The 13,251-nt window shown below is 47.8% G+C and overlaps 1 protein-coding gene across 2 annotated transcripts in view; it reads right to left on the bottom strand.

Moving 5' to 3' along the window:
• Positions 1 to 13,212, bottom strand: part of pcif1 (phosphorylated CTD interacting factor 1) — a 28,308-nt gene extending 15,096 nt beyond the window's left edge. Inside the window, exons 1-9 of one of the 2 annotated variants that reach the window (XM_049575226.1) lie at positions 11,535 to 13,212; positions 6,064 to 6,218; positions 3,765 to 3,889; positions 3,086 to 3,211; positions 2,872 to 3,005; positions 2,626 to 2,780; positions 2,390 to 2,537; positions 2,211 to 2,294; positions 2,027 to 2,126 (exon numbers count right to left, since the gene is read on the bottom strand). In XM_049575226.1, the coding sequence (XP_049431183.1) occupies positions 2,027 to 2,126; positions 2,211 to 2,294; positions 2,390 to 2,537; positions 2,626 to 2,780; positions 2,872 to 3,005; positions 3,086 to 3,211; positions 3,765 to 3,889; positions 6,064 to 6,190 (999 nt within the window). In that variant the 5' untranslated portion in view covers positions 6,191 to 6,218; positions 11,535 to 13,212. Of the gene's footprint in view, positions 1 to 2,026; positions 2,127 to 2,210; positions 2,295 to 2,389; positions 2,538 to 2,625; positions 2,781 to 2,871; positions 3,006 to 3,085; positions 3,212 to 3,764; positions 3,890 to 6,063; positions 6,223 to 11,534 lie in introns of both variants that reach the window. The other variant, XM_049575218.1, reaches the window with a different exon arrangement.
• Between the last annotated feature and the right edge of the window lie 39 nt (positions 13,213 to 13,251).

Below are 13,251 nucleotides of genomic sequence, written 5' to 3' on the forward strand. Positions count from 1 at the left end.
GAGAGGAGAGAGAGGAGAGAAGGGAGAGAGGAGAGGAGAGAGAGGAGAGGAGAAGAGAGGAGAGAAGGGAGAGAGGAGAAGAGAGAAGAGAGAGAGTGAAGAGAGAGAGGAGAGGAGAGAGAGGAGAGAAGGGAGAGAGGAGAGGAGAGGAGAGGAGAGGAGAGAAGGGAGAGAGGAGAGGAGAGGAGAGGAGAGGAGAGAGAGGAGAGAAGGGAGAGAGGAGAGGAGAGAGAGGAGAGAAGAGAGAGAGGAGAGGAGAGAGAGGAGAGGAGAAGAGAGGAGAGAAGGGAGAGAGGAGAAGAGAGAAGAGAGAGAGTGAAGAGAGAGAGGAGAGGAAATGGATTGTAGGTCTGTTTGTAAACGGGGCTTCTCTGACAGTCATGTATTTCCCCAAAAAACATCTCTTAATGCACGGTAGACCGCCGTTTTGTTTTTTCAAAATCGCCTTGATATCCAGCAAATCGCCTGAAAACCCTCCAATCGCCAATATACGACTTGATCGCTGCTGATCGCAGCATCACTCTTCTGTTTTGAGGTGAACTTATTTCAGAGGATTACCTGGTGGTATAATGTACAATCGGCGCAGTCAGCTGTTTGAGAGCAGCGCAGCTCATCAGATCTGTTCACATTATTGTGGTGCACCCGTCACAACAATAATAATAACCCGTCCTCCTAAGGAAGGCTCCTTGACTTTGAGAAACACCCCCAGTCCACACATTCTGACCTCCACAAGATGGCCATGAGATCGCTAGGTTAGGTATGGATTTAATCTGCAGACGCGCCGGTTCACAGTGAGACCCAACCTTTCATTGTACGTCAGTTCTTCAGCTGTGGCGAAGGACAGAACGTTTCCTGGAACAGACAGCGGTGACGACTTCCAGAAAACCTGAGGCATGGGCAGCTTCAGAGGAGCGAGGAGTCCGCGATGAATAAAGCAGGGTGTTAATGATTGAGAACCACTGCTGCAGGAACCACTGAGGTACCTGACCTGACCCGGCTGGCGTGCTCACTTCTGTTCAATGCCACACGCTTCCCTGTGTTGTGGTGACTGTGGTGTTCAGAAAATGATCTTCAGTCTTCCTGTTCATCCGTCCCATGTGAAGAACGTCCATTTCGTCACCTCCATCAAAAACCAAACGAAGATAGACCTTTGCACCTGTGGTTAAAACCCTGTTTTACCTTCCCGGGTCAGAACACCGATTCAACAGGGACAAAGACACCTGCACAGCGACACCCATGTCTACTGAGGCTCAGAACAGATTTGGATCATTAATGTGCGACACACACACACACACACACACACACACACACACACCTGCTGGAGACAATCATACATCATCAGTGAGGAAGAGGAGCGGTCATTCATTGACTTATAACCACTGTCTCCCCATGGCTCCCTCTGTCTCCGCCCTCCACAGGTGGAGCTGATCATGAAGCGGGTGGGACTCTGAGCATCTCTGTGATGTCAGATGTTTATCAGATTTATGTTACGCCGTGTTTACTTGTCTCTTCCTGCGCAGAGACGTGATGACATCATGTGAGATGAAGGAGACGCTTCACTGCGACCGGTGAAAGACAACATGTGACACTTCCTGTTGACTGTTGTTGGAATGTTCTCTGTGTTCTGTGGCTGCGGTCCATGCTGTCATGGTTTTTATGATTACATAAAATGATGATTACATCATCCTTCACAATGCTGACATCATCAGCTCTGAAAACAGACCCACCTGACACTGTCAGTAAAATGTTGTCACCACATCAGGTGGACATTTTGTTACGTTTTCAATCAGGTAAAGAACGAATGTTACGACACATTCATGAGATGATGACATCGTCACTGGGAGCGACAGGCCAAGATAGGAGCACTGCAGCAGAGCGGCATCTGTGTCAACACCACAGGCACACGAGCCACAGCACCTCACCGAGGTCAACGTCACACACAGGTAGCAGCAGGCAATGTCATCTACCTGTGTGTGACGGCTACCTCACAAGGTCATGAGGTCATAAGGTCAGTGTCAGAGGTTACCATATAGTCCTCCTTGCTGGCGGAGTGATCTCTGCGCAGCCAGCTCATGGTGTCCTCAGCGTTCCACTTCACCACCTTCCTGCTCTCTGGACTCGCATTCCTGCACAGGTCAGAGGTCAAAGGTCAGAGGTCAGAGGTCAGAGGTCATCAGCAGGATGTGACTCTGACTGATCTGTTGTCTCACCTTGAGTCAATCATCTTCTTGGCAGCTTCAGCGTATTTGAACAGCAGCTTCCGAGCCTCCTCTTTGTACTTAATACGAGACAACCTGACACACACACACACACACACACACACACAGATATTGATACATAATCAATACATCGGTACAGACCCTGACAGAAGCTTTAACAGTCTCAGTACCTGATGGGAATGTCGTTCATAACCTCTCTGAACATGGACGGGGAGATGACTGGGTCACAGTCGCTGGGCAGTAAGGGGTCGTGACCTTTGTCAATCACTTTCCTCTCCAGCAGCCATCGGTTGAACGACTCCCGGGGCGGATCAATACCTGAACCACAGACAGACGGTCCATCAGACGGACATGGAGACAGACAGACGGACAGACAGCGGAGCGTCTGGTGGCAGGGGCCTCGTACCTTCTCTCTGGTGACACAGCTCGTGGTAGTGTTGTCTCAGTTTGGTGACCAGCTGCGCCCTCTGCAGCTCGATCTCTGGGTGGGGGGGCAGGTGGTTGGCGGGCGGCTGCTCTCTGATGACGGCGTTGGTCTGCACGTCCAGATCCCAGTAGATACTGAAAAGTACAACAACACGTCAAACCTCTGATACACCACTGACTGAGAAGCTAACGATGCTTAGCAGAGGGGTGGAGCCTCAGCACTCACACTGCTGGTCTGTATGGAGCAGGGGTGGGGCTCGGGGTTGTGGGCGTGGCCGGCGTGGCCTGTTTGTCCTCAGGGGCGGAGTTCCAGGGTTTGACCCCAGGGGTGCTGGGTGAGATGGGCGTAGTGGGCTCCACCTGGAAACAACAGACTCAGTTTCCCACAATCCACTGCACCTCTGTCACTGATACAGCTGATCACATGACATTTCTTTTACCTTCACTCGTTTTATACTGTTAGGCCCCGCCCCCTGCTCCTCTGAGCTCCTCCTCTTCCTCTGACCATTATCAAGGTTACTGTCTCCACCCTCTGCTGGAGCCGCATTCAGTCCTAAAGGATCAGACTGTGGACAGACGGAGGGACAGACAGGCAGACAGAGGGACAGACAGACAGAGGGAGGAACAGAGAGACAGACAGACAGACGGAGGGAGGAACAGAGAGACAGACAGACAGACGGAGCAACAGAGAGACAGATGGAGGGATAGACAGACAGACAGATGGAGCAACAGAGAGACAGACGGAGGGATAGACAGACAGACAGATGGAGCAACAGAGAGACAGACGGAGGGACAGACAGACAGACAGAGGGAGGAACAGAGAGACAGACAGACAGACAGACGGAGGGACAGACAGGCAGACAGAGGGACAGACAGACGGAGCAACAGAGAAACAGACAGACAGACGGAGGGACAGACAGACAGACGGAGGGACAGACAGACAGACAGACGGAGGGACAGACAGACGGAGGGACAGACAGAGGGACATGATGGTTCATGTATTGATGATGGACAGGTGACATAACAATCTGTCTTTTACTCAGGTACAATAACTGACTTCCTGTTGTCGTCGTCGTGACACTTGCACACACCTGTCACATGACAGGAAACAGTACTCACGATGACATCATGCTGACCCAGCACTGGCACCTCCCACAGGCTCTGATTGGTGAATCTGTTGAAATAATACGGTCTGTTCTCCCTCCGAGACCAACACTTGGACCATCCGGCCTGGACCAGCTCGTCTGCAGAGACACAGACAGGTCAGAGACAGAGACAGGTCAGAGAGACGGGTCAGAGACAGAGACAGAGAGACGGGCCAGAGACAGAAAGACGGGTCAGAGACCGAGACAGAGACAGAGAGACAGGTCAGAAACAAAGAGACAGACACACAGAGACGGGTCAGAGACAGAGACAGAGAGACTGATCAGAGACAGAGAGATGGGACAGAGACAGAGACAGAGAGACGGGCCAGAGACAGAAAGACGGGTCAGAGACAGAGACAGAGAGACAGGTCAGAAACAAAGAGACAGACACACAGAGACGGGTCAGAGATAGAGAGACGGGCCAGAGACAGAGACAGAGACACGGGCCAGAGACAGAGACAGAGAGATGAGACAGAGACAGAGAGACGGGTCAGAGACAGAGACAGAGAGATGAGACAGAGAGATGAGACAGAGACAGAGAGACGGGTCAGAGACAAAGAGACAGAGACAGAGAGACGGGTCAGAGAAAAAGAGACAGAGAGACGGGTCAGAGACAGAGAGACGGATGACAGACAGAGACAGAGAGACAGGTCAGAGACAGAGACAGGGACAGGGACAGAGAGACGGGACAGAGACAAGTCAGACACAGAGACAGAGAGACAGGTCAGAGACAGAACAAGTCAGAGACAGAAAGACAGTTCAGAGACAGAGACACAGGTCAGAGACAGAGACAGAGAGACAGGTCAGAGACAGAGACAAGTCAGAGACAGAAAGACAGTTCAGAGACAGACAGACGGATCAGAGACAAGTCAGACAGAGAGACGGGTCAGAGACAGACAGACGGATCAGAGACAGACAGAGAGACGGGCGAGAGACAGAGACAGAGAGACGGGTCAGAGACAGAGAGACGGATGACAGACAGAGACAGAGAGACAGGTCAGAAACAGAGACAGAGAGACGGGTCAGAGACAGAGACAGAGAGACAGGTCAGAGACAGAGACAAGTCAGAGACAGAAAGACAGTTCAGAGACAGAGACACAGGTCAGAGACAACTCAGACAGAGAGACGGGTCAGAGACAGACAGACGGATCAGAGACCGACAGAGACAGAGAGACAGGTCGGAGACAGAGACAGAGAGACGGATGACAGATAGAGACAGAGAGACAGGTCAGAGACAGAGACATGGGTCAGAGACAGAGACAAGTCACAGACAGACAGTTCAGAGACAGAGACACAGGTCAGAGACAAGTCAGACAGAGAGACAGGTCAGAGACAGAGACGGATCAGAGACAGAGAGACGGATCAGAGACAGAGAGACAGGTCAGAGACAGAGAGACAGGTCAGAGACAGAGAGACGGATCAGAGACAGAGAGACAGGTCAGAGACAGAGAGACGGATCAGAGACAGGTCAGAGACAGAGACAGAGAAATGGGTCAGAGACAGAGACAAGTCAGAGACAGAAAGACAGTTCAGAGACAGAGACACAGGTCAGAGACAAGTCCGACAGAGAGACAGACAGAGACAGAAAGACGGATCAGAGACAGAGACAGAGAGACAGAGACAGAGACAGAGAGACAGAGACAGAGACAGGTGAGAGACAAAGACAGAGAGACAGAGACAGAGACAAGTCAGACACAGAGACAGAAAGACAGTTCAGAGACAGAGACAGGTCAGAGACAGAGACAGAGACAGAGAGACGGGTCAGAGACAGAGACACAGGTCAGAGACAAGTCAGAGACAGAGACAGAGACAGAAAGACAGTTCAGAGACAGAGACAGGTCAGAGACAGAGACAGATCAGAGACAGAGACACAGGCCAGAGACAAGTCAGAGACAGAGACAGAGAGACGAGACAGAGACAGAGAGACGGGTCAGAGACAGAGATAGAGAGACAGAGATAGAGACAGAGAGACAGGACAGAGACAGAGACAGGTCAGAGACAGAGACAAGTCAGAGACAGAAAGACAGTTCAGAGACAGAGACACAGGTCAGAGACAAGTCAGAGACAGAGAGATGGATCAGAGACAGAGAGACGAGTCAGAGACAGAGACAGAGGACGGGTCAGAGACAGAGAGACAGAGACAGAGAGACGGGACAGAGACAGAGATAGAGACAGAGACAGGGACAGAGAGACAGGACAGAGACAGAGACAGAGAGACAGGACAGAGACAGGGAGGTACAGAGACAGAGAGGTAGTGAGACAGACAGGTGTACCTGGTAGCTCAGGTGGTTTGGACGTGGTGGACGGAGAAAGGGGAGGTCCCTGAGAGGAGGCGGAGGCAGAGGGAGACGGCATCATTGCTGCCTCCCCCTTCACCGATCCCTGGCTGTCATTGGACATCTCAGCTTCTCATCAGAATGACATGGGCCTGCCTGGACAGGAAGACACAAGTTACCTTTCACAATAAAACAACACCATCCTGTCTGATCAGGTGACCAAACCTGTGATCAGGTGACCAAACCTGTCTGATCAGGTGACCAAACCTGTGATCAGATGACCAAACCTGTCTGATCAGATGACCAAACCTGTCTGATCAGATGACCAAACCTGTCTGATCAGGTGACCAAACCTGTGATCAGATGACCAAACCTGTCTGATCAGGTGACCAAACCTGTGATCAGGTGACCAAACCTGTGATCAGATGACCAAACCTGTCTGATCAGGTGACCAAACCTGTGATCAGATGACCAAACCTGTCTGATCAGGTGACCAAACCTGTGATCAGATGACCAAACCTGTGATCAGATGACCAAACCTGTCTGATCAGGTGACCAAACCTGTGATCAGATGACCAAACCTGTCTGATCAGATGACCAAACCTGTCTGATCAGGTGACCAAACCTGTGATCAGATGACCAAACCTGTCTGATCAGGTGACCAAACCTGTGATCAGATGACCAAACCTGTCTGATCAGGTGACCAAACCTGTGATCAGATGACCAAACCTGTCTGATCAGGTGACCAAACCTGTGATCAGGTGACCAAACCTGTCTGATCAGGTGACCAAACCTGTGATCAGATGACCAAACCTGTCTGATCAGGTGACCAAACCTGTCTGATCAGGTGACCAAACCTGTGATCAGATGACCAAACCTGTCTGATCAGGTGACCAAACCTGTGATCAGGTGACCAAACCTGTGATCAGATGACCAAACCTGTCTGATCAGGTGACCAAACCTGTCTGATCAGGTGACCAAACCTGTGATCAGATGACCAAACCTGTCTGATCAGGTGACCAAACCTGTGATCAGGTGACCTGAACATTATTATTTTACAGACATGTTGAGTTCAGGTTTCATACTTGAAAACATAACAATCAATCAATAATTGATCAATGACCTGATTGATTTTACTGAGGCGTCAGTGTGGCTGCTGGACAAACTGCACATTAACTGACAATAACACACACTGACACACTGCTGCTGTATGTGTGTGAGTGTACTGACATGTTGTTAGTGTGTGTACAGTCAGATGTGTCCGCTGACTGGAATAAGTTCTTATTAACTGTCTGCAGCTTCTTTATTTTAGAAATTGACTGTATTAATAAATAAATTTGGGTTTTGGAGCAGAGTTATTTAAAACTGCTGTGTGTCAGTCAGTCCGCCTGTTTGTTATATTAACACACGTCACATCTAACTGTAGTAACAGACGTGTATCAGTGTGTGTGTGTGTGTGTGTGTGTGTGTGTGTGTGTGACTGTATCTGACTGTAGTAACAGACTGTGTGACTGTAGTAACGCAGTGTGTGACTGTATATCTGACTGTAGTAACAGATGTGTATCAGTGTGTGTGTGTGTGTGTGTGACTATCTCAGACAGTGTGTGACTGTATCTGACTGTAGTAAGACTGTGTGACTGTAGTAACGCAGTGTGTGACTGTATATCTGACTGTAGTAACAGATGTGTATCAGTGTGTGTGTGTGTGTGTGACTATCTCAGACAGTGTGTGACTGTATCTGACTGTAGTAAGACTGTGTGACTGTAGTAACGCAGTGTGTGACTGTATATCTGACTGCAGTAACGCAGTGTGTGACTGTATCTGACTGTAGTAACAGACTGTGTGACTGTATCTGACTGTAGTAACAGACTGTGTGACTGCAGTAACGCAGTGTGTGACTGTATCTGACTGTAGTAACAGACTGTGTGACTGTATATCTGACTGTAGTAACGCACAGTGTGTGACTGTATCTTTGACTGCAGTAACGGACGGTGTGTGACTGTATATCTGACTGTAGTAACGCACAGTGTGTGACTGTATCTTTGACTGCAGTAACGGACGGTGTGTGACTGTATATCTGACTGTAGTAACGCACAGTGTGTGACTGTATCTTTGACTGCAGTAACGGACGGTGTGTGACTGTATATCTGACTGTAGTAACGCACAGTGTGTGACTGTATATCTGACTGTAGTAACGCACAGTGTGTGACTGTATCTTTGACTGCAGTAACAGATGGTGTGTGACTGTATATCTGACTGCAGTAACAGACAGTGTGTGACTGTATATCTGACTGTAGTAACAGACGGTGTGTGACTGTATATCTGACTGTAATAACAGACGGCGTGTGACTGTATATCTGACTGTGGTAACAGGCGGCGTGTGACTGTATATCTGACTGTACTAACAGACGGCGTGTGACTGTATATCTGACTGTACTAATAGACGGCGTGTGACTGTATATCTGACTGTGGTAACAGACGGCGTGTGACTGTATATCTGACTGTACTAACAGACGGCGTGTGACTGTATATCTGACTGTAGTAACAGACGGCGTGTGACTGTATATCTGACTGTACTAACAGACGGCGTGTGACTGTATATCTGACTGTAGTAACAGACACGGTGTGACTGTATATCTGACTGTAGTAACAGATGGTGTGTGACTGTATCTAAATGTAGTAACAGACGGTGTGTGACTGTATATCTGACTGTAGTAACAGACGGTGTGTGGCTGTATATCTAAATGTAGTAACAGACACGGTGTGACTGTATATCTGACTGTAGTAACAGATGGTGTGTGACTGTATCTAAATGTAGTAACAGACGGTGTGTGACTGTATATCTGACTGTAGTAACAGACGGTGTGTGACTGTATCTAAATGTAGTAACAGACGGTGTGTGACTGTATATCTAAATGTAGTAACAGACGGTGTGTGACTGTATCTAAATGTAGTAACAGATAGTGTGTGACTGTATATCTGACTATAGTAACGGATGGTGTGTGACTGTATATCTGACTGTAGTAACAGACGGTATGTGACTGTATCTCTGACTGTAATAACAGACGGTGTGTGACTGTATATCTGACTGTAGTAACAGACGGTGTGTGACTGTATATCTAAATGTAGTAACAGACGGTGTGTGACTGTATCTAAATGTAGTAACAGACGGTGTGTGACTGTATATCTGACTATAGTAACAGACACGGTGTGACTATATCTGAATGTAGTAACAGACGGTGTGTGACTGTATATCTACATGTAGTAACAGACGGTGTGTGACTGTATCTAAATGTAGTAACAGACGGTGTGTGACTGTATATCTAAATGTAGTAACAGACGGTGTGTGACTGTATCTAAATGTAGTAACAGATAGTGTGTGACTGTATATCTGACTATAGTAACGGATGGTGTGTGACTGTATATCTGACTGTAGTAACAGACGGTATGTGACTGTATCTCTGACTGTAGTAACAGATGGTGTGTGACTGTATATCTGACTGTAGTAACAGACGGTTTGTGACTGTATATCTGACTGTAGTAACAGCTGGTGTGTGACTGTATCTAAATGTAACAGACGGTGTGTGACTGTATATCTGACTGTAGTAACAGACGGTTTGTGACTGTATATCTGACCGTAGTAACAGACAGTGTGTGACTGTATATCTGACTGTAGTAACAGACAGTGTGTGACTGTATATTTAAATGTAGTAACAGATGGTGTGTGACTGTATATCTGACTGTAGTAACAGACGGTGTGTGACTGTATATCTGACCGTAGTAATAGACGGTGTGAGACTGTATATCTAAATGTAGTAACAGATGGTGTGTGACTGTATATCTAAATGTAGTAACAGACGGTGTGTAACTGTATATCTGACTGTAGTAACAGACGGTGTGTGACTGTATATCTAAATGTAGTAACAGACGGTGTGAGACTGTATATCTGACCGTAGTAACAGACGGTGTGAGACTGTATATCTAAATGTAGTAACAGATGGTGTGTGACTGTATATCTAAATGTAGTAACAGATAGTGTGTGACTGTATATCTGACTGTAGTAACAGACAGTGTGTGACTGTATATTTAAATGTAGTAACAGACGGTGTGAGACTGTATATCTAAATGTAGTAACAGATGGTGTGTGACTGTATATCTAAATGTAGTAACAGATAGTGTGTGACTGTATATCTGACTGTAGTAACAGATAGTGTGTGACTGTATATCTGACTGTAGTAACAGACGGTGTGTGACTGTATATTTAAATGTAGTAACAGATGGTGTGTGACTGTATATCTGACTGTAGTAACAGACGGTTTGTGACTGTATATCTGACTGTAGTAACAGATGGTGTGAGACTGTATATCTGACTGTAGTAACAGACGGTGTGTGACTGTATATCTAAATGTAGTAACAGACGGTGTGTGATTGTATATCTAAATGTAGTAACAGACGGTGTGAGACTGTATATCTAAATGTAGTAACAGACGGTTTGTGACTGTATATCTGACTGTAGTAACAGACGGTGTGTGACTGTATATCTAAATGTAGTAACAGACGGTGTGTGATTGTATATCTAAATGTAGTAACAGACGGTTTGTGACTGTATATCTGACTGTAGTAACAGACGGTGTGAGACTGTATATCTGACTGTAGTAACAGACGGTGTGTGACTGTATCTAAATGTAGTAACAGACGGTGTGTGACTGTATATCTGACTGTAGTAACAGACGGTGTGTGACTGTATCTAAATGTAGTAACAGACGGTGTGTGACTGTATATCTGACTGTAGTAACAGACGGTGTGAGACTGTATATCTAAATGTAGTAACAGACGGTGACAGACTGACATGAACACGGAGCTGTTCGTCACGGACCTTCAGCAATAAGCTGATCAAACTGATTGATAAACACTGGGTATCACTGATATCTGTGAACGCGCTGCATAAATTAATTACTGACATAAATCCCGATGTTTTCTTTCTCATACGCAGAAACGAGCGCCGTGGTTTGACGCATGCGCCTGGCAGGTTTTCCAAACAAACACGGAGGAGGAGAAGAGGAGGGGGAGGGGAGAGGAGGAGGAGGACAACACAAAGCTGCAGCTGCTCCTCCGGAGCCCGGGCTCGACACACGGACACAGCGGCTCTCAGTGCCAGTTCACAGCGGGACCGAACCGAGTCAAAGTCGTTCACACACACACGGGGGAGAACAGTCCCGCCATTAACGGCCATTTCACGCTTCCCGCTCGGTGTCCGCTCGGAGCGACAGCTGCTGTTTAGGCGCCACTTCTCAGACAAGATGGCGGACACGCCCCTGCCACAGCGCTCCGCGTCCTGCACAATATTCCTGCTCTTTCCTACGAGCCCCACCGCCGTGCGTGCCGCTGGTCCGGCTCGTCTGAAGGCCGAAACCTTCCGCGGCATGTCGGTGCCGTCGGAGCGGCTGTGCGGGGCCACCTGCCCTTACCTTGGTCGGTAAAGCTGCGGAGAGTCACGGGTTCTGTCCGTTTGTTTCGGGTCCTCCGCTCCGCTCCCTCCCCGCCTGCTCAGACATCTTTACAGGGACCCGGAGTTAGCCACTGCGCAGGCGCAGCTGCTGCCAGCTTCCTGTTTGGAGGCGTCCCCTTCAAGCCGCCATGTTGGGCAGGTCAAGAGGCTTACTGGACGTCAACGCCTCCTCCTCCTCCTCCTCCTCCTGAATCACTGTGTCAGTTAAATATCTCACAGACCTGGATGTTAGTTTTAAACAGGGGCTTCGCTAGGAGTTGAAAACATCCAGGGCTTTAGCCCTGAAGTGGGAACAATGACTCCCCTACTTGCTCTCCTCCTGCTGCCTTTTTGTTTTTTCAATAAAATTGTCTAATATTCATACTACAAGTATAACGCGGCGACTCGGTGCTGGCCACCAGTATACACAATAAATACAGTTGTAATACAGAGCAGCCTGCTGACGTTACACTTGAAAACTGTAACAAGTTACCATTCTGAGTGCCCATATATGGGCATATGCCATGTAAGCTGGTGTGACAGTGACCCCCAATGTCCACATACCCCGTCAGTGGCGTGCAGCGCAGCGACCTGGATCTAGAGCGACCGACGATGTGTTCCCTCGCCTACTGGATGCGTTTCTGAATCGTTGCGCAGCGTAGGAGCCGCAAGCTTATGTGGAAACTGCGAGATCACGCCATAAAAAGCAACTGATAAATTGTGTGCCAGACCAAGACAATAGTTCATTCAAAAGGAGAAAGAGAACACAAGTTGAACTTGAGATCGCCTTTCTTTTCACATTACTTAACGATTTTTTTAAAAATTGAGAGTTTATAATCCGTACTCTCTACATTGTGTTGTATTTTAAAATTTACCGGATGCTGTGTGCACGTATCTCCGACAAAGCGGAGCGGTGTGCAGCTTCTGGGACGCTGTGGAAATTAAGCTATTCACTAGAATGGGAGCGTATTTGCTACGTAATGCGCTCCGCGCCGCTGACGGAGTAAATTAGGGGTGAGTGTGTTGTGTGCTGCTGTGCTACTGTGCTGCGTGCACTACTGTCTGTTGTGCTCCCGTGCCGTGGACTTTAATTTATTAGTAAACAAAACAAAACAAAACAAAATGTAGATGTAAAAGATCCGGGGCTATAGCGGGGAATGTCCAGGTCTAACGACGTCCATGGTTTTAAATATGTATTTACACCTGTTACTGTCAGAATGAATCCTTCAGTCACCCTGAACACCATCATCCAGTCATTCTTTATTTACACTGAGGGACAGTTCTTTACTTGTCAGAACAGAAATCAGAGTTGTAGTAAAATGTTTGTTTGTGTTCTCTGTCTTGAGGTCTCAATTCTCTGATTATCCCTCTGCCTTTTTATTTTTGTTTGACACCTGTTTCCATCTCTGATCAGAAAGTTCAGCTTCATTTCTGATGCCGTGTTTTATCGTCTCCATTTCATAGATGTGGTTAATCGTCTCCTTCTGTTGGCTCATTTGTGGCATCTCCGGTCTGCAGAGACAGCAGCTGTAGCCCCTCCTGTGTCTGTCCAGTGTCACTACACCTTCAGTTTGTTGAAGACGATCATGTGACATGGTCGAAAGCTCTGGAGCATCTGATCAGACTTTGTTTTTAACATTTACAGTCATTGCAGTCAACAAATATTATTTTATAAAATGTTCAACTGTTCAGACATC

The sequence above is a fragment of the Epinephelus fuscoguttatus genome, linkage group LG1 (genome assembly GCF_011397635.1).
Source record: "Epinephelus fuscoguttatus linkage group LG1, E.fuscoguttatus.final_Chr_v1".
Taxonomy (NCBI): Eukaryota; Metazoa; Chordata; class Actinopteri; order Perciformes; family Serranidae; genus Epinephelus; species Epinephelus fuscoguttatus.